Genomic DNA, 23,535 nt, shown 5'->3' on the forward strand with positions numbered 1-23,535 from the left:
TTTTTGTAACATTTTGTTATTGAAATAGTTTAAGTGATATGCATGTTCATCTCTTCAGCCTTAAAGCCATAGTCTGACATTTAGGCAATTTAAAGCCTTTTTTTTGTACTTACCCAGAGTCAGATGAACTTATAGATACAATTTGTATGTCTGTGTGTGCAGTTTGAAGGCTGTTGAAGGTAGTTTCTGGAGCCATTGTTAACTAGTGTTAGTGCTATGACTGGAAGTCCACAGGAACAGCTTGTTAACTACCTTTAACTTCCTCCTCTCTGTAAGTAGAAAAAATGTTGCGCTGTCCCTTTTAAAACTTCTATGCAAATCCTGTTTTATTTCACTTTATCCAGGTATTTATGATCGGAGACATTTCTGTATTATTCACCCAAAACAGACCTGTCCTGAGGCAGAATTCATGTTTTCAGAACATAGTTTGCAGGACGGGACAAAATAGTCAACCTAAGATCTCATGCATACAACACTGTCTGTCGCTCTTGGGAGATGTGCTTGAGTGTAAATTCTTGCCTGTCAACATTGAAAAAAAAAATGTTGATATTGTATAATTTCCTCTCTTGGGAGGTGGAGGCTCTTTTTGCTTGTGTTGTAAAAATGTGTTGCGCATTCTAGTGATTTACTCATTCTAATGATTTATTTTTGGCTCACTAAAAATGTCCAAATTAGCTGGAAAGGGAGGTGAGTTATGAATATACAGGAAACTCTATATCATATGGGTCAAACCACACGTGATGCACTGAAACCCATCTGAAACATTTTTGATTTCTCCTTTGTCAAGATAATCCTTCCACCTAACAGGTGTGGCATATCAACAAGCTGATTAAACGGCATGATCATAACACAGGTGCACCTTGACAGTTAAAAGGCCACTCTAAAATGTGGAGTTTTGTCACTCAACTCTATGCCACAGATGTCCTAAGTTTTGAGAGAGCGTGCAATTGGCATGCTGACTGCAGAAATGTCCCCCAGAGGCGTTAGCAGAGAATTGAATGTTAATTTCTTTACCATAAGCCGCCTCCAATGTTGTTTTCGGGAATTTGGCAGTACGTCCAACCGGCCCCACAACGGCAGACCACGTGTTGGCGAGCGGGTTGCTGACGTCAACGTTGTGAACAAAGTGCCCACTGTGGCGGTGGGGTTATGATATGGGCAAGCATAAGCTGTGGACAACTAACACATTTGCTTTTTTATCGATGGAAATGTTAATTGCACAGCGATACAGTGATGAGATCCTGAGGCCCATGGTCGTGTGCCATTTATCCGCCGCCTTCACCTCATGTTTCAGCATGATAATGCACGGCCCCATGTCGCAATGATCTGTGCACAATTCCTGGAAGCTGAGTGTCCCAGTTCTTCCCTGGCCTGCGTTCTCACCAGGCATTTCACCCATTGAGCATGTTAGGGATGCTCTGGGTCAATGTGTACTGCAGTGTTCCAGTTTCCGCCAACACACAGCAACTTCGCACAGCCATTTGAAAAGGCCACAGGCCACAATCATCAGCCTGAAACTCTTTGCAAAGGAGATATCGCGCTGCATGAGGCAAACACAATATTCTGACTGGTTTTCTGATCCACACCCCTTACTTTTTTTAAAGGTATCCCAGTCATGTGAAATCCATAGATTAGGGCCTAATGAATTTATTTCAATGGACTGATTTCCTTATAGGAACTGTAACTCAGTAAAACCATTCAATTTTTTGCATGTTACATTTATATTTTTGTTCAGTGTATAGTCGTAGCCAAAAGTTGAGAATGACACAAATATTGATTTCCACAACGTTTGCTGCTTCAGTGTCTTTAGATATTTTTGTCAGATGTTACTATGGAATACTGAAGTATAATTACAAGCATTTCATACGTGTCAAAGGCTTTTATTGACAATTACATGAAGTTGATGCAAAAAGTCAATATTTGCAGTGTTAACCCTTCTTTTTCAAGACCTCTGCAATCCACCCTGTCATGCTGTCAATTAACTTCTGGGCCACATCCTGACTGATGGCAGCCCATTCTTGCATAATCAATGCTTGGAGTTTGTCAGAATTTGTGGGTTTTTGTTTGTCCACCCGTCTCTTGAGAACCACAAGTTCTCAATGGGATTAAGGTCTGGGGAGTTTCCTGGCCATGGACCCAAAAAATCTATGTTTTATCCCCGAGCCGCTTAGTTATCACTTTTGCCTTATGGCAAGGTGCTCCATCATGCTGGAAAAGGCATTGTTCGTCACCAAACTGTTCCTGGATGGTTGGGAGGAGTTGATCTCCGAGGATGTTTTGTTACCATTCTTTATTCATGGCTGTGTTCTTAGGCAAAATTGTGAGTGAGCCCACTCCCTTAGCTGAGAAGCAACCCCACACATGAATGGTCGCAGGATACTTTACTGTTGGCATGACACAGGACTCATGGTAGCGCTCACCTTGTCGTCTACAAGCTTTTTTCCGGATGCCCCAAACAATCGGAAAGGGGATTCATCAGAGAAAATGACTTTACCCCAGTCCTCAGCAGTCCAATCCCTGTACCCTTTGCAGAATATCAGTCTGTCCCTGATGTTTTTCCTGGAGAGAAGTGGCTTCTTTGCTGCCCTTCTTGACACCAGGCCATCCTCCAAAAGTCTTCGACTCACTGTGCGTGCAGATGCACTCACACTTGCCTGCTGCCATTCCTGAGCAAGCTCTGTACTGGTGGTGCCCCGATCCCGCAGCTGAATCAACTTTAGGAGACGATCCTGGCGCTTGCTGGACTTTCTTGGGTGCCCTGAAGCCTTCTTCACAACAATTGAACCACTGTCCTTGAAGTTCTTCATGATCCGATAAATGGTTGATTTAGGTGCAATCTTACTGGCAGTAATATCCTTGCCTGTGAAGCCCTTTTTGTGTAAAGCAATGATGACGGCACGTGTTTCCTTGCAGGTAACCATGATTGACAGAGGAAGAACAATGATTCCAAACACCACCCTCCTTTTGAAGCTTCCAGTCTGTTATTCGAACTCAATCAGCATGACAGAGTGATCTCCAGCCTTGTCCTCGTCAACACTCACACCTGTATTAACCGGAGAATCACTGACATGTCAGCTGGTCCTTTTGTGGCAGTGCTGAAATGCAGTGCAAATGTTTTGGGGGGATTCAGTTCATTTGCATGGCAAAGAGGGACTTTGCAATTAATTGCAATTCATCTGATCACTCTTCATAACATCCTGGAGTATGCCATCATACAAACTGAGGCAGCAGACTTTGTGAAAATGTATATTTGTGTCATTCTCAACTTTTGGCCACAACTGTGTGTATATATAGCCTTCCTGTATTTTGTTTCAATCAAAGCACATTCTGCCTAGTGGTACGTGTTGAGTTTTGGCTGCATTCATTTTTTGTGGGAATATTCAGCTAACCAATCCAAAAATCTCAAGGAATGAGGTGGTGTATTTGGTGTAGCAGTAATGTTATACTATGCTATTATATTTGGTTATGTTGAATACTAATGAATGGTTATTTGATCTTTCAAGAAATTGATTCAGATTTGATCTAACTTTAACCAGAAATTGAAGCACACCTAGCCTAGGCTTCTCTTTGTCCTCATGCAAAATTTAATAATCCAGAAACGAGAGAGCCCATGTGTGGCTGTTTTTATGAAAATCTGTGAATATTTGGTCAAGGAAACATTTCTGGTTGGTCTCAGGGAATGTGAAACCTTTAAGAAAGAAGACTTCTAAAACAGGGGTTGAGTGAAGTTGTAGCGAATATGTGGAATGAGCATGGAGAGCCTCACAAATTTGTTTAAATTACCTTATATTTCAGTCTAATACAGCTATTTATTTTTGAAGCTCTTCATCAGAAGTAAATTTTTTGTAAGTTGTTTGGCCTCAACTGTCCTCTCCAAGTTTAGCTGGAACTTATCCCGAAAGGATTTGAGAAATATGATTGTTTGACCGATAGGCCTATGACATTGGCCTACGTCTCATCTTCCACTGTGCAGAATACAAGATCTCAACAACGATTGGAGAGACTGGTTAAAATGTCTGACTGAAATACGGGACAAATCTACTTTTTAAAATAAATGAGTGGTGTTTGAATTTGTTTTTACAATGCGGGACCTGGTTGTTTGGTTCCGGGACGAGGGTCAAAATGCAGGATTGTTCCGCACAATCCGGGACATGTGGTCCCAACTACCAGGGCCCCCCACCCATAATTATTATTATTGGGAAACCTGCTAAACGTCCTGTTATTGTACACATTTTGCCAAGAGCTTGAGACCAAATGTTGCAGTTTTAAAGCTAATTTCCTCCAATTCAACAAATTTGACATGGATATTTACATGTTAATATGCTATCTGGGGGGCCACGACCCTAAAATCCCCCAAAAGCGCGGTCGGTAATCCTGCCCCGACTGTGCTTTAGATCAAATCAGAATCCACATCTACTTCCTTCTCACGCCCCCTTTCTGCAATGAAAGTTGCCTATTCAGCATATTACTCTGTCTGCCAAATTGCCCTATAACGCTAGCCCTTTGCCTCCCATGCAGTCAGGTGAGTCAAGTGTTCATGCTGTAAATCCCTTACTCCAATGGTTTCAAAGTTCACTTCCGCATTACTGGACAGGAGAAGGACCCCCCTAAAATCTGCGAGATGGGTAGATGAGAGTCTCTGAGATTTATTCACATTGTGCATCACAATCTCAATTGATAAGGATACTTTAGAAGGAAGGTAAGCAAAGAAGCCATATCTTTCCTCCTATGGGTTTACGATTCTCTCGTGTTTACAGTGTATCTCCAGATTTGTCTTCCGTGATTTATTTACATTATTCAAGAGATAATGCTTCTTATACTGTATGTGTTGACAACAGGTTCATGATGAACACTGTAGTTTACCTTACAAAAGCTCTCTTTTCCAAAACAAGGCCACATAATACTGCTACAGTAACGATACTGTGTTACCTAGAGTCTTCTTGTCATGCCAGTATTTAGTACGTCCTGTGTACTTCAGTATGTATGTTGTTTTTAACCTTGTTGCATGTTCAACATATATTTTATGAGATACTGCTCATTGTTGTAACTACAGTAGTTTAGTATGACCAGACACCAGTGTCTTAGCTAGTTACTGAGTAAAGTTTCTTTAAAAAAAAAAACGGCTGTCATATGACTTGGCTCAGATGAAGGACTCCGATGTTGAGTTGAGACAGTTTTAACACTGAAATGTTTTCATCTCAGAGGACGGAGAGAAGGAATGGTTTGTCCGCTATAGTGTCCAGTTTGAATGTATGTGGGAATAATAGCCTGTATTGTTACTGTAAAGTATAAGTAAGCACCAGCTAAAACCTACTACAAAAAATTATGGATATAGTTTATCTTAGTCCAAAAATAACAGTTGAAGTCAGAAGTTTACATACACCTTAGCCAAATACATTTCAACTCAGTTTTTCACAATTCCTGACATTTAATCCTAGTAAAAAATTCCCTGTCTTAGATCAGTTAGGATCACCACTTCATTTTAAGAATGTGAAATATCAGAATAATAGTAGAGAGAATGATTTGTTTCAGCTTTTATTTCTTTCATCACATTCCCAGTGGGTCAGAAGTTTACATACACTCAATTAGTATTTGGTAGCATTGCCTTCAAATTGTTTAATTTGGGTCAAACATTTTGGGTAGCCTTCCACAAGCTTCCCACAATAAGTTGAGTGAACTTTGGCCCATTCCTCCTGACAGAGCTGGTGTAACTGAGTCAGGTTTGTAGGCCTCCTTGCTCACACACACTTTTCAGTTCTGCCCACAAATTGTCTATGGGATTGAGGTCAGGGCTTTGTGATGGCCACTCCAATACCTTGACTTTGTTGTCCTTAAGCCATTTTGACACAACTTTGGAAGTGTGCTTGGGGTCATTGTCCATTTGGAAGACCCATTTGCAACCAAGCTTTAACTTCCTGACTGATGTCTTGAGATGTTGCTTCAATATATCCAATATATCATTTTCTTTCCTCGTGATGCCATTTATTTTGTGAAGTGCACCAGTCCCTCCTGCAGTAAAGCACCCCCACAACATGATGCTGCCACCCCCGTGCTTCACACCCGGGATGGTGTTCTTCGGCTTCCAAGCCTTCCCCTTTATCCTCCAAACATAACGATGGTCATTATGTTCAAACAGTTCCATTTTTGTTTCATCAGACCAGAGGACATTTCTGCAAAAAGTACGATGTTTGTCCCCATGTGCAGTTGCAAACCGTAGTCTGGCTTTTATGGTAGTTTTGGAGCAGTGGCTTCTTCCTTGCTGAGCGGCCTTTCAGGTTATGTTGATATAGGACTGGTTTTACTGTAGATATAAATACTTTTGTACCTGTTTCCTCCAGCATCTTCACAAGGTCCTTTGCTGCTGTTCTGCGATTGATTTGCACTTTTCGCACCATAGTATGTTCATCTCTAGGAGACAGAACGTGTCTCCTTCCTGATAGCTGTGTGGTCCCTTGGTGTTCATGCTTGCATACTATTGTTTGTACAGATGAACATGGTACCTTCAGGCGTTTGAATATTGCTCCCAAGGATGAACCAGACCTGTGGAGGTCTACAATTTTTTTTCTGAGGTCTTGGCTGATTTATTTTTATTTTCCCATGATGTCAAGCAAAGAGTCACTGAGTTGGAAGGTAGGCCTTGAAATACATCCACAGATACACCTCCAAGTCAAATAATCTGTCTGTAAACAATTGTTGGAAAAATTACTTGTCATGCACAAAGTAGATGTCCTAACCGACTTGCCAAAACTATAGTTTGTTAACAAGAAATTTGTGGAGTGGTTGGAAAACAAATTTTATTGACTCCAACCTAAAGTGTATGTAAATGTACAACTTCAACTGTAAATATGTTGGAAATAGCAGACTTCAAACACAGTTCCCAGTCCAGGATCTGAGCTGGCATTGCCCTGTGACTACAAAGAGCATGGCATGATCCGGATGATATTATCTATAAAGCCAATCATTTTTACAGTCCTGTTGAATAGGCCAGTAAAAGAAATGAGGAGGTATAAAACTATATGATCAGCAGGGTTAGGTTGGACTAACTGTGTGATCATTTCTTCAGATTCACCGTATTGACACAGTCCAAAGACAGAACTTTTTCACTCTGTACTCAAACCATGGGAATCGGGAAAATCATGTTCAGCCACCGGACATAGACGTCGCTACTTAGGCTGATTTGCAAACGGACTACCTTACAGCAATTGCGAGTACTGTTTAGTGTTCCAACCAACAAATAGTTTGTTTTGAAGTGACACAAAATATGGAGATTGGAACGAATACTCAAAACTTTGCATTGAGCAGGGTACTGTAGGCTGATTTGACAAGTAATGGTAGTGAAGTTGATATTACTCTCTCCCTACAGGTGAATATATATAACCGTCAGGATGGACGGGGAGGAGTTCGAGACAGGCCGTATCCAGGTGCTTCAGGAGCAGCGTATGGCTGTCCAGAAGAAGACCTACACCAAATGGATGAACAGTGTCTTCACCAAGAACGGGGTAAGAGGAATGGAGGAAAGCAAATGGCCCTCTGAGGCTACACCCACTGCTTCTCCCTCAACTGTTTAGGGTTTAAACAACGGCCTGGCTCAGTGCCCAGTCCTGCTGTCTTTGTGGAAAACGCCTTTTGTAACTGTTTTGGGGTAAATGTTTTGCTCAGTCATTGTTCTTCATGCGTATCAGCTTTTTAACTGTCGTGCCTTTTAAGTACCGTGCTTATCAAGTGTCTCAAAGTAATGTCATACACTAATCACATACTATTGGTGCTGGTCGAAAGGTTCAACTTGAAAAAGACCAAAGACAACACTTCACAAGTGTGCCTGATAACCTCTCCTTAGCAGCTGGCTGACCTCCGAGTCAGCCCTTGCAAAAAAGCTTTTTAGTTTTTAAACTGCAGTGAAAGTCCACTAACTGCAGTCGACTCTGGTATTTTAAAGGCTGTAATTGCAGAATAACCTCGGTGTACTGCAGTGGAACTGCACTGTAACTGCAGTAAAAAAAAAGTGTAATTTTGGATGCAGTATTTACAGCATACTGCAGGTATTCTACACTCGCTCTGCAATCTTTTTTTCATAAAGGAGACCTCAAAGTATCTGATTAGCCACTATCTGTGAAAGCTGTAACAACATGTTGAAGCTTGACAAAATCATAATTATCTCACAGACACTAATCAGCTGTTGGCTCTGAGGTAATATTGGCCAATAGCAATGTAATAAGGAAATAGATCTGTGGTAGATCAATGGCAGCAATATTTGATGAATCCAAAATTAGGTTAAGATTCAACTGTGAAATATGTTCCATTTCGCTACATTACATTCTATCCATTCCTCTGAGATGTACTCAATATGAGCCCGATGGTGCAAAACTGAATGTAATTGGCAAGAAGCTCAAGTTATTCAATTCAAATACACCTTTATTCATCCCCTCATGGGCAATTTAGATGGGTAGGGCTATGGCTTCTTATCTCAGATCAGTTAGAGAGGACATGTAGGGCCAGAACTGAGGATTGAACTAGCTGAGGGGACCATCATGCTTTATGGACTCTAGACAGGCAACAGTGCTGACGCTTGGTTAATATGTAACCTCACTTTATCATCTATGGCAGGGAGGGGGGAGAGACAGAGAGAATCCAAGATCTGGCATAAATATTGCACCAGCCAGACACACAGGAAGGAAAGAGTCTCTTTTTATAGCATTACCTTTTGTTTAATGTTCCATTTCTAGCGTAAGTTAACATTGTTATTCAGATCCCATCACGTCAGATCTCTCCGAGGAACTGAAGGTAAACTAATAATTGGTCAGAATATGGGCACTGTTCTTTCTTTTATGTCCCTCTTTTTCCTGCATGGGAACAAGGCATATTACGGTTGTTCACACCCACACCATGTGAGTCAGATGCATGGTTCACCACATGCATTTGAAATGCTTCCCCTTCCCTTTCCTCCTCCTCTCTCTGTCTCTCTCCCCCTGAGTGTTGTTCTGTCGAAATCAGCCCACAAGTAACATTTGCGTTGCATATCACAGTAGTGGAAATGTTGCATGGCAGGCAGAGGCCTGTATATAATCCTTTGACTGGACACCACTTTTCTGGAATTACCCATACATAAACATTTCACTGTAAGGTTGTATTCGGAGCATGTGACTACAAAGAAAACCGGATCACAAACACACCGAGTCAACCTGGATCTGTATTTACAGTACAGCATCACGCATTGCAAACTCCTATGGTCATCGTCATGACATGGCCATAGGTATTTTTGGTATTTTATTAGGATCCCCATTAGCTGTTGCAAAAGCAGCAGCTGCTCTTCCTGGGGTCCACACAAAACATGAAACATAATGACATAATACAGACAAGAACAGCTCAAGGACAGAACTACACACATTTTTAAAAAGGCACACGTAGCCTACATATCAATGCATTCACAAACTATCTAATAGGTGAAATAAGGGAGAGGTGTTGTGCTGTGAGCTGTTGCTTTATCTGTTTTTTGAAAACAGGTTTGCTGTTTATTTGAGCAATATGAGATGGAATGAAGTTCCATGCAATAAGGGCTCTATATAATACTGTACGTTTTCTTGAATTTGTTCTGGATTTGGGGACTGTGAAAATAACCCTGGTGACATGTCTGGTGGGGTAAGTGTGTGTGTGTGTCAGAGCTGTGTGTAAGTTAACTATGCAAACAATTTGTAATTTTCAACACATTGTTTCTTATATAAAAAATGAGGAGTTGGCTATAAAGCACAAACAGATCTGGGATTACATTTACATTACATTTAAGTCATTTAGCAGACGCTCTTATCCAGAGCGACTTACAAATTGGTGCATACACCTTATGACAACCAGTGGAACAGCCACTTGCATCTAAATCTTGTTGGGGGAGAAGGATTACCTACCCTTACTTACCCTATCCTAGGTATTCCTTGAAGAGGTGGGGTTTCAGGTGTCTCCGGAAGGTGGTGATTGACTCCGCTGTCCTGGCGTCGTGAGGGAGTTTGTTCCACCATTGGGGGCCAGAGCAGCGAACAGTTTTGACTGGGCTGAGCGGGAACTGTACTTCCTCAGTGGTAGGGAGGCGAGCAGGCCAGAGGTGGATGAACGCAGTGCCCTTGTTTGGGTGTAGGGCCTGATCAGAGCCTGGAGGTACTGAGGTGCCGTTCCCCTCACAGCTCCGTAGGCGAGCACCATGGTCTTGTAGCGGATGCGAGCTTCAACTGGAAGCCAGTGGAGAGAGCGGAGGAGCGGGGTGACGTGAGAGAACTTGGGAAGGTTGAACACCAGACGGGCTGCGGCGTTCTGGATGAGTTGTAGGGGTTTAATGGCACAGGCAGGGAGCCCAGCCAACAGCGAGTTGCAGTAATCAAGACGGGAGATGACAAGTGCCTGGATTAGGACCTGCGCCGCTTCCTGTGTGAGGCAGGGTCGTACTCTGCGGATGTTGTAGAGCATGAACCTACAGGAACGGGACACCGCCTTGATGTTAGTTGAGATGGGATCAGGCTAAAGTGCTCTATGCTGTACTGTAAAAATCTATGAAGACCTGAGCCAGCAGGCGTGCCTACTGCAACAGTGATGTATAATAACCAGTGTAATGATGTAATGGGTGAGCACTCGCCTGGTACCCCTCCCAGCCTCCCACCACCGTGGATCCAGAAAGACCAGGGCAGACCAGGCCTACTTAGGCGCTCCCATAATTGCCCGTCTAGGAGAGAGGCAGTCAGCAGACCTGAGTTCAAATACTATTTGAAATCGATCAAATTCTTTGAGCAATTGTTCTTGCCTGCCTGGAGTGGTGGGTTTTGCCGTTTTGGGACTAATGTATTGGTTCATTAAGCCAGGCAAGCTCAATCAAGCACAGAAAGTATTTGAAATTAGAATAGTATTTGAACCCAAGTGTGGCTGTCAGGAGGTAAAGCAATCTGTTCTGAGACATGATTTCCCTGGCATCTGGATTAGGGAGTGGCTGTCACACTGGTCCAAGAGGATAGGGTGCAGGAAAGGGCGGGAAGGAGAAAAGAGAGGGCGGGAAGGAGAAAAGAGAGGTCAGGGGAGGGAGCGAGGGAGGGAGGGAGCGAGGGAGGGAGGGAGGGAGGGAGGGAGGCAGGGGAAGGGTGCTTGTCTGAGTCACACTTTAATGGAGCACAGTGGCAGCAGGCCTAACTAACAGGCCCCGATGTCAGAGCCTCATAGCCCTGGCTGCAGCTGGCTGACTGTGCCGGAGCCAATCTAACATTTCCTGCACCTCCTAACCCAATGTCTCAAATTTACACAGGTCACTGAAAATAGACACCACAGTATGTATGAGAAAGTGAATTGGATTTTTGCAGAAGTGAAGGTGATGACGACTTGATCATAGTTTCCTTCCTGACTTGCACAATCTGTGAATAAAACGTTTCATCACATAAGCATATTTCTAAGGAAGAGATGAGCAGGTTTAGAGCTTTACTCTAACTAGCCGCGGTAGCTGGGTGATCAGGTGACGTCACAGAGGTGCAGTCTCATGACAGGTTTCGTAACACGGGTCAGTCATACAGGTGTTCTGTTAAACAGGAAGTGATTGTTTATCACCTATGTCAGTACATCTTCTATCATGTTACAAATCATGTTACAAATCTTCTATCATGCTATGCTTCCAACTGAAACTACTACTACAATAGCAGGAAATTGGCTAGCTGGACGAAGCATGATCATATATTCAACAGTCCAGTATAGCCATTCTGTGCTGTCAACTAAAACTAATAGTATGGAATTACTTGGCTGGAACATGTGACTGAATAGAAGAAACTATGCACACATATCATGTTTCCGAGTGCATGCAGAAAGCAAATAACAAAATAGGAAGAACCTCCAGCACTCTGGGGATCATGAATGCTCCACATACAGTACGAGTCAAATGTTTTAACACACCTACTCATTCAAGGGTTTTTCTTCATTTTGACTCTTTTCTACATTGTAGAATAATAGTGAAGACATCAAAACTATGAAATAACACATATGGAATCATGTAGTAGCCAGAAAAGTGTTAACGAATCAAGATTCTTCCAATAGCCACCCTTTACCTTGATGAGAGCTTTGCACACGCCCGGCATTCTTTCAGCTATCTTCACCTGGAATGCTTTTCCAACAGCCTTGAAGGAGTTCCCACATATGCTGAATATTTGATGGTTTAGCAACCAATATCTTTTGGTCGCTAAATTATTCCATATGTGTTATTTCATAGTGTTGATGTCTTCACTGTTATTCTACAATGTAGAAAATAATAGAGAGTGGAAACTAGTCAAAATAGAAGTTAAAATAGAGAAACTCTTGAATGAGTAGGTGTCAGAGGAAGGCCCTAAAAATGTACGCTGCTGCTACTCTCTGTTATTATCTATGCATAGTCACTCTAATAACTCTACTACCTACATGTACATATTACATCGACTAACCCGTGCCCCTGCACATTGACTCTGTTCCGGTACCCTCCTGTATATACAGTAGTATCGCTATTGTTATTTTACTGCTGCTCTTGAATAACTTATTTTTTTACGTATTTTTCTTAAAACTGCATTGTTGGTTAAGGGCTTGTAAGTAAGCATTTCACTGTGAGGTATACCTACACCTGTTGTATTTGGGGCATGTGACAAATAACATTTGATTTGTGTCCAAACTTTTGACTGGTACTGTACTTACAGCATACAACAATTTAATGGACTTCACCCCAATGTATTTTTTTAATAGACCTTCATCAGAGTTTGACAACCCCCCCCATTTACACACACATGTTGTCTGTCCCTCTCCAGGAGAAGCTGTCCCTTAGTGATGTGTACACAGAGCTGAAGACAGGGGTCCCCCTTGTCCGTCTGTTAGAGTTAATCTCCAGGGAGAAGCTGCCCACTCCCAGCCGACGCACCCTGCGGGTCCACTGCCTGGAGAACAACAGCATCGCTATCAACTTCCTCAAGACTAAGGTACATTCACAATACAGAGTTTAGTGAACTGAAGGATTTAGAAATCCCCCAAAATATCTTACCCCGGGACACTTTGCATGATAACTAATTCTGCAAGGGTCTTTGAGGTTCATTTTTAGGGAAACAGGCCTACGTTTTATGTGAAGTGTCATGGGGCAAGACATTTTTTGGGTTTTACAGTTCTGTGGTTGTTTCTGAGTTGTTGGAGGTCTTGTTTTGCCTCTGACAGTAGTTCACATGAACAAGTATGCTTACTTTTGTTTTGCAATATCAGAAACTAAAAATGGATTATTCCATTTAGACTAGTCGATAGCCATATTTATTTGATGTTCTCATGTACCCCTTTTACGACTGTACGTTTTGGATTTCTTCTGAGTAGTTATCAACCAGTACCTGCTGACCTTTCAGATTCGTGTGGATCTGATTGGCCCTGAGAACGTTGTGGATGGAGATCGGACCCTGATCTTGGGCCTGCTGTGGATCATCATCCTACGCTTCCAGATCGGAGCCATCAATCTCGATGAGGTATTTCTCATATCATTTTAAAGTATAGAACAGGCTTGGAACCTCTGGCCAGAAAAGTTACATTTCTATAATACACTACATGACCAAAAGAATGTGGACACCTGCTCGTCAAACATCTCATTCCAAATCATAGGCATTAAAATGGAGTTGGTTCCCCCCTTTGCTGATATAACAGACTCTACTCTTCTGGGAAGGCTTTCCACTGATGTTGAAACATTGCTGCGGGGACTTGCTTCCATTCAGCCACGAGCATTAGTGAGGTCGGGCGCTGATGTATGGCGATTAGGCCTTGCTCGAAGTCGGCGTTCCAATTCATCCCAAAGGTGTTCCATGGAGTTGAGGTCAGGGCTCTGTGCAGGCCAGTCAAGTTCGGACTGCCAGATGGACTGCCGTCGGACTGCCAGATGGTGAAGCGTGATTCATCACTCCAGAGAACGTGTTTCCAATGGCGGCAAGCTATACACCACTCCAGCTGATGCATGACATTGCATGGTGATCTAAGGCTTGTGTGGGGCTGTTCGGCCATGGAAATCCATTTCATGAAGCTCTAGGCGAACAGTTATTATGCTGACGTTGCTTCCAGAGGCAGTTTGGAACTCGGTAGTGTGTGTTGCAACCGAGGACAGATGATTTTTACGCGCTATGTGCTTCAGCACTTTGCAGTCTCATTCTGTGACCTTGTTTGGCCTACCACAATATCAGCACTTACGGTTGACTGAGGCAGCTTTAGCAGGGCAGACATTTGACGAGCTGACTTGTTGGAAAGAGGGCATCCTATCACGGCGCCACGTTGAAAGTCACTGAGCTCTTCAGTAAGGCCATTTTACTGCCAATATTTGTCTATGGAGATTGCATGGCTGTGTGCTAAATTGTATACACCTATCAGCAACGGGTGTGGCTGAAATAGCCAAATCCACTATTTGAATGGGTGTCCACATACTTTTGTAGATATAGTGTATTTCCTCTGTCCTGGGCGTGACCTGGAATACACCTCACTGAATGAATAGAGATTATACACTGAGTGTACAGAACATTAAGGACACCTGATCTTTCCATGACATAGACTGACCAGGGGAATTTAGGTGAATCCAGGTGAAAGCTATGATCCCTTATTGATGTCACTTGTTCAATCCACTTCAATCTGTGTTGATGAAGGGTGAGGGACAAGTTAAACAATTATTTTTAAACCTTGAGACAATTGAGGCATGGATTGTATATGTGCCGTTCAGAGGGTGAATGGACAAGACAAAAGATGCATGTTCCTTTTTGAACGGGGTATGGTAGTAGGTGCCAGTTGCAGTAGTTTGTTTCAAGAACTTCCATGCTATTGGGTTTTTCGCGCTCAACAGTTTCCCGTGTGTATGAATGGTCCACCACCCAAAGGACATCTAACCAACTTGACACAACTGTGGGAAGCATTATAGTCAACATCGGTCAGCATCCCTGTGGAACGCTTTCGACGCCTTATAGAGTCCATGCCCCAATGAATTGAGGCTGTTCAGATGGCAAAAGGGGGTGGGTTCAACTCAATATTAGGAAGGTGTCCTTAATGTTTTGTACACTCAGTGTATATTGTATTATATGTCATACTATATTTGAAATCTGAACTTCATGTGGTTCAAAGAAATGTGAAAATGTTAATTAAAATGACAAGATGTGATACAGTATATTGTTCTCATCAAGTCAGTGCCAGAAATGCAGACTGCATACTAAGTCTGGTCTACCGGTTTCAGGCAAGTGGTGGTGCCAGCAACGCCCGTCGTTCTGCCAGGGAAGCTCTTCTGATCTGGTGCCAGCGTAAGACAGCAGGATACTCCAACGTCAATGTGCAGGACTTCTCAGGAAGCTGGAGGAATGGGCTGGCATTCAACGCCCTCATTCATGCCCACCGGTACAGGGGAAAATGGCAGGATAGTTCCGAGCGGCAGTTTCTAAGATTCAGATTAAGCCTTTTTTAATAGAGAATCTCCATTTAAAACTGATTTTTAATCATCTAGAAGTACATTTGCTTAATCCGGGTCTGAGAAACTCCCCTGGGAGTTTACAGATGTATAGTTTTTGTTTACTGTACCCATCATATTTTTTTTAATGGAAAAACATTTTGTCGCAGACCTGACTTGTTTGATTATAATCGTCTTCGTGAGGAGGACCCTAAGAGGAACCTGGGCCATGCCTTCTCTCTGGCCGAGAATGAGTTTGGCATCCTACAGCTGCTGGATGTGGAGGACATCGATGTTAAACACCCAGATGAGAAGTCCGTCATGACCTACGTCTCTCTCTACTACCACTACTTCTCTAAGATGAAGCAGGGACAGACCATCCAGAAGAGACTGGCCAAGGTCAGTAGAATCAGAATCCAAAAACATTGTTACTAGGAATTTCTCTTGGTGATGTACATACAGGCATCCATAGTCCTAATCCATCCTGTCTATGGTTATCTATAGTAAGATGTGTGAGGAAAGCTTATCCTTGTGTCATATCCACATCAGATCTAGTCAGGGATGGGCCCGTCTGGCCTGGTGGCTCAGTTGGGATGATGATAACAACATCTATTCTCTCTTCAATGTTGACAAAACAATAGGCGAGGCCACTGTACAGTGTACACAACACACACACACACACACACACACACACACACACACACACACACACACACACACACACACACACACACACACACACACACACCACATTTTCATATCCAGACCTAGGATTCAGGTGCCCTCTGTAGGCCATTAGTTGAACTGCATCTCTCCTAATCTTGAATGTACTGTAATTTCTAAATGAAGGCAACGCCTCCTCTGATTGACCTGTGGATTAGGCCGGGGATTTCACTGTGGAGCAATGGGTGGACGGGTGGTGCTACTGCTAGAGCTAATCAGATCAGTACAAACACCGATCCTGTAATGCAGACCAATGACTGTCCGTTGTGGGGAGAAACAGACACTGAGACACAATGTAGCCGGAAGCTAGGGGCATAACCTGAGTTTAACCTACTACTCACTGACTGACAACTCCTGCAAGATCGGGCCCAGCCAGCAGGACTGACAACTTGGAAGGAAGTTCTTAATCTGACCCAGTCAGTGAGAGAGGCTGTGCAGTTAGTTGCTCTGTAGTGGATCTGAGGTCGAGAGAGAGACAGGGAGCTCTATCGAAGGACAGTACGCTAGCGTCGTTTATGTTAGCACAGTGGCCAGAGTGACCTGAGCTGCTGCAGGACCGAGTGGAGTGCTGTTTGTTTTGAATGTACTGAGCCTGAGGACTGAGCCAAGCCGGGTGACACATCATCATCCTCTCATCATCACCACCATGCTAACACGTGGAAACAGACACAGCAACGTGTTTCTGCAGTGCTGAGGGGGAGAGCGAGAGCCTCTGTGGTGTGATCATAAAGGTGTATTACAGTACAGTAAAGGATGACTGACAGGTTGCGTCGGGGATAAAGGCGGCAGTGAGAACTAGACACTATGAGAATTTACAAAGAGCAGTGGAGCTGACAGGCATAACATGTCCTTCGGTGGCAGTTTGAGTAACCAATGGTTTAGATGGCAACACAGGAGGGAGTCCACCATTGGACCCCGAATGGAGAAACTGAGCAAGGTGTGTACTGGTGTAGTGTATGTGTAGGCCTATTGTGTATGTACAAGTATAGTGGGTGAGGTGTGTACAGGTGTAGTGCGTGTGTATGTATGTTGCCCACTTGTGTAGTGTGTATGTACTGGTGTAGTGAGCAAGGTGTGTAGCTATGCCTGGACTTAGTTTGGCTTAGAGATTTGGCCTTCTGCACTGTGGGTTTCCCACAAAGACAAAAATGTGGTTGAGAAAGCCCTCAGTGCTGAACTTCTGAATGTCAGTAAATGGCTATGTGACAATAAGCTGTTACTTCACCCTGGAAAAACAGAGTCCATCTTGTCCGGATCCAAAGTGAAACTGAGGAAATCCCCTGATTTTAAGGTGGTAGTTTTGCCACAGAAAAATACTCTGTTAAGTATCTTGGATCTGTGCTAGAATAACCATCAGACAGGGGAGACCATGGCACAAAATCTTATCTCCAAAGTGAACCATAAAATTAGGTCCCTGGCTAGAACCTCCAAATATCTGGATAAGAATGCAATGGGGGCATTGTCAGGGGCTCTTGTTCAATGCCGCTATGACTATGCGTACTCTTCCTGGTACAATAGTGCCCCCAAGATAATGCAAAAATAAATAGCAGACATCTCAGAACAAATTAGGATTATTTTAAAACTTCCAGCAGTTAACCATCTTGACCATTCCCACTTTGAAAGTGGTATGGGGAAATAAACTGTTTTTTTTTATACTCAGCTGCCTTTCTTTGGAATAATCTTCTGAAAAATGTGAAATGTATTACCTCCGTGGGTAGTTTCGAGTTCTCGCTGAAAGAAAATATTAAATAGTAGCATGTCTCAAAAGTGTGTTGTATGTGGCTGAGAAGGGAAATGCCCGGGATAGCATATGGTCTGCCTTTTGGTGCCTGTTGCTTATCATGTTGTGATTGTCTTGAATATATTAGGGATTGATTGTTTTATATATAAATGGTGTGTGAGACAAGAGAGATGTACCTGCCCATAGTTGTTTATCATGAAAGGGAATTGTACTAATTATCTGATGTTATGAATCAAACAACAATTTGGTCTCATTGTCTGTTGCCACTTCTATTGCCACTTAACTTAGTTGCATTTCCCCTTCCCTCTTCAAAAGGACCACAATGGAAATAGGCTTTTAAGCTTATTGTGTTATCCTTGATGATTTTTCTTAAATTGCATGTGGAGGCGTCACCGGCGCACGCCCTTGTGTATGAATTTTTTTATTTTTTTGTTGTCAAATAAATTCAATCAATCTTAACCCTTTTAAAACTCTTTTTGCAACTGCAGTGTATGTAGTAAACATTGTTTGACATCATTGAATAGAGAGTAAAGAATGACTGATTGCTCCCAAGCAGCCACAAACTCTAAATTATGCAGAATGCAGTGCCCTCTAGCCTTCAGATTGAAGGAAATGACATGAACTTTATTTCAATATGTTGTCATTATCCATAGGAGGTTCTACTGTATGTTTTATGTGTATCTTTCTGATTCGTTAGTTTAATAACTCCCTCCCTTCTTCTTCCAGATCGTGGGTCTCCTGAAGGAGCTAGATGATCAGAAGATCCTGTATGAGAGAATGGTGTCTGACCTCCTGCGGTGGATCAAGACCAAAGTGGTGGAGCTCAACGATCGCTCCTTTCCCAACTCTCTGAGGGACATGCAGCAGCTGGTGGCCTCCTTCAAGACCTACCGCACCGTGGAGAAACCCCCCAAGTACCAGGAGCGAGGGGCAATCGAGGAAAACTTCTTCAGCCTGCGCACCAAGCTCATAGCCAACAACCAGTGGGCCTATGTTCCCCCAGAAGGAAAGACCCTGGGGGACATCGAGAAGAACTGGGCCTTACTGGAGCGGGCGGAGCATGAGAGAGAGGACGCCCTCCAGAGGGCGCTGCTAAGGCTGGAGCAACTGGAGCAGCTGGCCCAGAAGTTTGGCAGGAAGGTAAATGTTTTTTGTTTTGTAACTTATTCTTTTTTATTATTAGGTGTTATTTGATTTATTATTGAGGACCACTTCGGAAATAAGTGTTTTATTTAATAATAATGCTTGTATGTCTTGGTCTTTGGTTACACTTTCTATAAAGCACATGCATATAATGCTCTATAACATCCTTTATAATGCCTTATAGTACACTTATAATGGGTTATGACACTGACTAAAATTCTATTCCATCCATCCATTCAGGCAGGGCTGAGGGAGGGCTATCTGGAGGACACAGCCCAGCTGATCAGCAGACAGGACCTGAGGGGGTTAAACAGCCTGGAGGAGGCCCATGCTGCTGCCCGGAGACTGGAGGCCCTGGGGACAGACACCCTGGCTAGGGAGCCTCGCTTCAGAGCCATCAGCGACATGGCAGCTGTCATCGAGAAGGGGAACTATCACAGCAAGGCACAAGTCATCCGGAGGTAAGGCTTATAACTAAATTACCACGGTAAGGACCAAGTCACCTGGAGACTAGCAGTTGCCATTGGCGATGGCTAATGGGGATCCTAATAAATCAGAGTCACCTGGAGGTAAGGCTTTGAACTAAATAACCACAGCAAGACTCAAGTCATCCAGAGTTAAGGGTCAGTTACCACAGCAAGACTCAAGTCATCCAGAGTAAAGGGTCAGTTACCACAGCAAGACTCAAGTCATCCAGAGTTAAGGGTCAGTTACCACAGCAAGACTCAAGTCATCCAGAGTTAAGGGTCAGTTACCACAGCAAGACTCAAGTCATTCAGAGTTAAGGGTCAGTTACCACAGCAAGACTCAAGTCATCCAGAGTTAAGGGTCAGTTACCACAGCAAGACTCAAGTCATCCAGAGTTAAGGGTCAGTTACCACAGCAAGACTCAAGTCATTCAGAGTTAAGGGTCAGTTACCACAGCAAGACTCGAGTCATCCAGAGTTAAGGGTCAGTTACCACAGCAAGTTCCAAGTCATCCGGAGGTACAGTAAGATTCAGTGCTGTTAGACAGTGAAGGTAAATACTTAGTAAATACCCCAACAAATCAGTATGTTTGTTTCCCATTGGTCCAAATAATTTCATAAAAAATGCAATAAAGCCTACATGATTGAATGGGAACTGTGAGCATGTAGGAAGCATATCTGCACTGGTGTTTTCCGTCCGTCGTTTCAGAGAGGTGAGCATCACAAAGCGCTGGAAAGACATCCTGGTTCAGTTGCAGCAGAAGAGAGAGCAGCTGGGGGACATTGTGAACACACTGAGTGTCCTCAGGGACATCGAACTGGTTGCCCAGGAGCTCAGAGATCTACAGGTACACAACTGATGGACAGCAAACAACACAGTATAATGTATAACAGTAATACGCTTAATGCTTCATCCTTCAATTTTCATACTTAATGTAGGTTTTAGCAGGGTCCTCTGACATTGGGAAGCAGCTCCCGGAGGTGGGGGCCCTGCTTCAGAAACAGGACCTGCTGGAAACCCAGATCTCTGCTCATGGAGAGACTCTGAGTGCCATCAGTAACAGTGCCTTAAAGGGGACACACCGAGTTGCACAGCAGATCCAGACCAGGGTCAAATCACTCAATGCTCAGTACAACTCTCTGGTGGCCCTTAGTAAGAACAGGTGAGCACACACACACAACACCTTAGGCCCACATTTAATACATTGTAGATAATGGCAAACCGCAGGTTTATTTATACAACTATTTTAAGTATAAGTGTGGTTGTACCTTAGCAATGACAATATTTGTGTGACAAACGGCTTTCATGGTGTGTTTGTTTCAGAGTGATTTACACAGTGTAAACACAATCTGCAAATGATTGAATTGGTTCTCAGTTGGAACTTACTGATAATTGAGACCTATTAGTAGTGTAGTGCTTTGTCAAATCTAGATCCACAGGAATGGTAACTGTTGATTGATGTGGGTCTAATGCCCGAGAAGCTGGTATTTTGGAGGATATATTGGCATGGGTGTTCCTCGAGTGCCGGTGTTGTGCCGAAAATCTCCCCTCCTGCCCCCCACCCCCTTCGCGTTCTTCATTGCTGCCACTTGCTTGCGAGTTGAGATTTCTGCTCTTCACTCCGTTGTCAATTTAGCCTACATTTCACTGATCTAAGTAGCAGAAAGCATTTTTGTCTGCAGTTTTCGGTTTGGCTATTTGTATCAAGTGTATGCGGCGGTTCTAGTTTGCATGGCGCCCTGGGCGAACCCCCCCTTAAGCACCCGCGCCCGCCCCCGGCAAGATGATGAAATGGGCCGCAGCCTATGTCACTCGTACCTAAATCCGCGACTGATTTTGTATTAGTCTATTAAATAAATCTCTTTGCCAACATTTGTCATCTCTCCCATGTCTTATTCAACTAGTATTTTTGAAAGTGTAAGGATAATAATTCAGCCATAGTTGTTCTGAAATGTTTATTGCTTTCCAACATTTCTTTTATCTTTTCAAATCAAATTTTATTAGTCACGTGCGCCAAATAAAACAGGTGTAGTAGACCTTACAGTGGAATGCTTACTTGAGAGCTCCTAACCAACAGTGCAGTTAAAAAATACGGATAAGAATAAGAGATAAAATTATCAGGTAATTAAAGAGCAGCAGTAAAAAATAACATATACCAGGGGGGTGCTGGTACAGAGTCGATGTGCGGACGCCGGTTATTTGAGATTTTACTCCCTCCTCTATGTTTAATATAACACACATACATTAATTATTCATTTCAGTTGTCTATTCTGATGTGAAGTTTGTTCTATAGAAAGTATTTGACTGTTGCCTCAACATTAAGGAAATTAGAAGGGGGTAATTCTGAAAGGGGGGAGATTTTCGGCACAACACTGGCAAACCGTGCCAATATGTCCGCCAAACATTGGTTTCGAGGGCATTATCATTTTTATACAACGGGTTACCAACATATTCAAGTAATGATTTACATATTTCAATCAAAACAGTTATTTTGATTAATATTTCATATTATTTCATCCTTCCACAAGATAGTCCCTAAACAAATCTAGGGATACTGCCCAAGCCGGCTTTTCGCTCTATTGGTTCGGTTGCCAGAGACGCGACTCGGTCTTTCAGTCTTTTTATTCTGTATCTATAGTCGTTTGTTCTAAATGTTCCATTGATAAAATTAACTTTCTTATCCCTTGCTTTCTACCTAGCCAACTACAGAATAACAACAGTAGCTGCATTTGTTTAAGCTGTTTTGTAGTGACATTTATTTGGATACATGCATAACAATGAGCTGAAGAGGCACTCTTGTTGGGACACTGTTGTCAAAGGAGCTAGCCAACAACACAGCTAACACAATAACTTCAAACTGAAGCTGGAAAGACTGCAAACTAGCTACACTTCGTTTTGTTACCTTTTTTTCAATTGATATTTCTTTGTATTTATCCTTAAAAATGATGCCAGCTGATTCATGATTTCGACTGGCTGAGAATCGCTGCCTGCTTCTCTCTCGTCCCGACTCCGAACCTCCGAACCCTACAGGTTCATTACCATGAGACAGTTGGAGATCGAACTTAAATGTGGGAGAGACAGACAGCAAGGTTTATACAAGTCTCCACTGTTGAAAACGAAATGTTAGTCTAAAATAAATGTGAGATAGTGGAGATCAAGTTGATAACTTCCCTGCCTGGGCTGATGAGACAGAGGATTGAGCAGTCAGGTGGAACAGAGTAAATAGGCATTTTAACTTCATAGATTTAGCCAGTGGTAACTTGTGGAATAGGCTGGAATGCGCTTCTAACCAATCAGCATTCAGTATTAGACCCACCCGTTGTATAAATAAGCAATAAAGCCTGGGGGGTGTGGTATATGGCATATATACAACGGTTTAAGCGCAGCTCTATCGTGCATAAATATATTTTGTCCCCCCACACCAAACACGATCTCCACACGCAGGTTAAAATATCAAAACAAACCCTGAACCAATTATATTAATTTGTGGACATGTTGAAAAGCATTAAACATTTATGGCAATTTAGCTAGCTAGTTTGCACTTGCTAGCTAATTTGTCCTATTTAGCTTGCTTGTTGTTGCTAGCTAATTTGTCCTGGGATATAAACATAGAGTTGTTATTTTACCTGAAATGCACAAGGTCCTCTACTCCACCAATGAATCCACAAATAAAACGGTCAACCGAATCGTTTTTAGTCATCCTCTCCTTCCAGGCTTTTTCGTCTCTTGATTATATTGCGATTGGCAACTTTCATAAATTAGGTGCATTAGTGCCACTGGCCTCGTTCGTCTTTCAGTCACCCACGTGGGTTTAACCAATGAAGAGATGGCACTTGGGTACCTGCTTCTATAAACCAATGAAGAGATGGGAGAGGCAGGACTTGCAGCGTGATCTGTGTCAGAAATAGAACTGACTTCTATTTTAGCCCTTGGCAATGCACTTGTTGGCGCGCACAAGCAGTGTGGGTGCAATAATTGAATAATATCGATTTCTACATTTATTTTGCAACGCTCGCGCACATGACACGAGCGGTGTAGTCAGCCT

At 43.0% G+C, this 23,535-nt stretch overlaps 1 protein-coding gene across 1 annotated transcript in view; it reads left to right on the top strand.

Moving 5' to 3' along the window:
* Positions 1-4,617: 4,617 nt before the first annotated feature.
* The window catches only part of sptbn5 (spectrin, beta, non-erythrocytic 5), a 57,744-nt gene continuing 38,826 nt past the window's right edge, over positions 4,618-23,535 (top strand). The window contains exons 1-10 of the mRNA XM_035743279.1: positions 4,618-4,699; positions 7,364-7,499; positions 12,783-12,950; positions 13,359-13,475; positions 15,209-15,366; positions 15,586-15,814; positions 18,606-19,019; positions 19,263-19,483; positions 20,199-20,337; positions 20,429-20,652. Of these exons, the coding sequence (XP_035599172.1) occupies positions 7,386-7,499; positions 12,783-12,950; positions 13,359-13,475; positions 15,209-15,366; positions 15,586-15,814; positions 18,606-19,019; positions 19,263-19,483; positions 20,199-20,337; positions 20,429-20,652 (1,784 nt within the window). The 5' untranslated portion in view covers positions 4,618-4,699; positions 7,364-7,385. The remainder of the gene's footprint in view (positions 4,700-7,363; positions 7,500-12,782; positions 12,951-13,358; positions 13,476-15,208; positions 15,367-15,585; positions 15,815-18,605; positions 19,020-19,262; positions 19,484-20,198; positions 20,338-20,428; positions 20,653-23,535) is intronic.

The sequence above is a fragment of the Oncorhynchus keta genome, chromosome 29 (genome assembly GCF_023373465.1).
Source record: "Oncorhynchus keta strain PuntledgeMale-10-30-2019 chromosome 29, Oket_V2, whole genome shotgun sequence".
Lineage (NCBI taxonomy): Eukaryota > Metazoa > Chordata > Actinopteri > Salmoniformes > Salmonidae > Oncorhynchus > Oncorhynchus keta.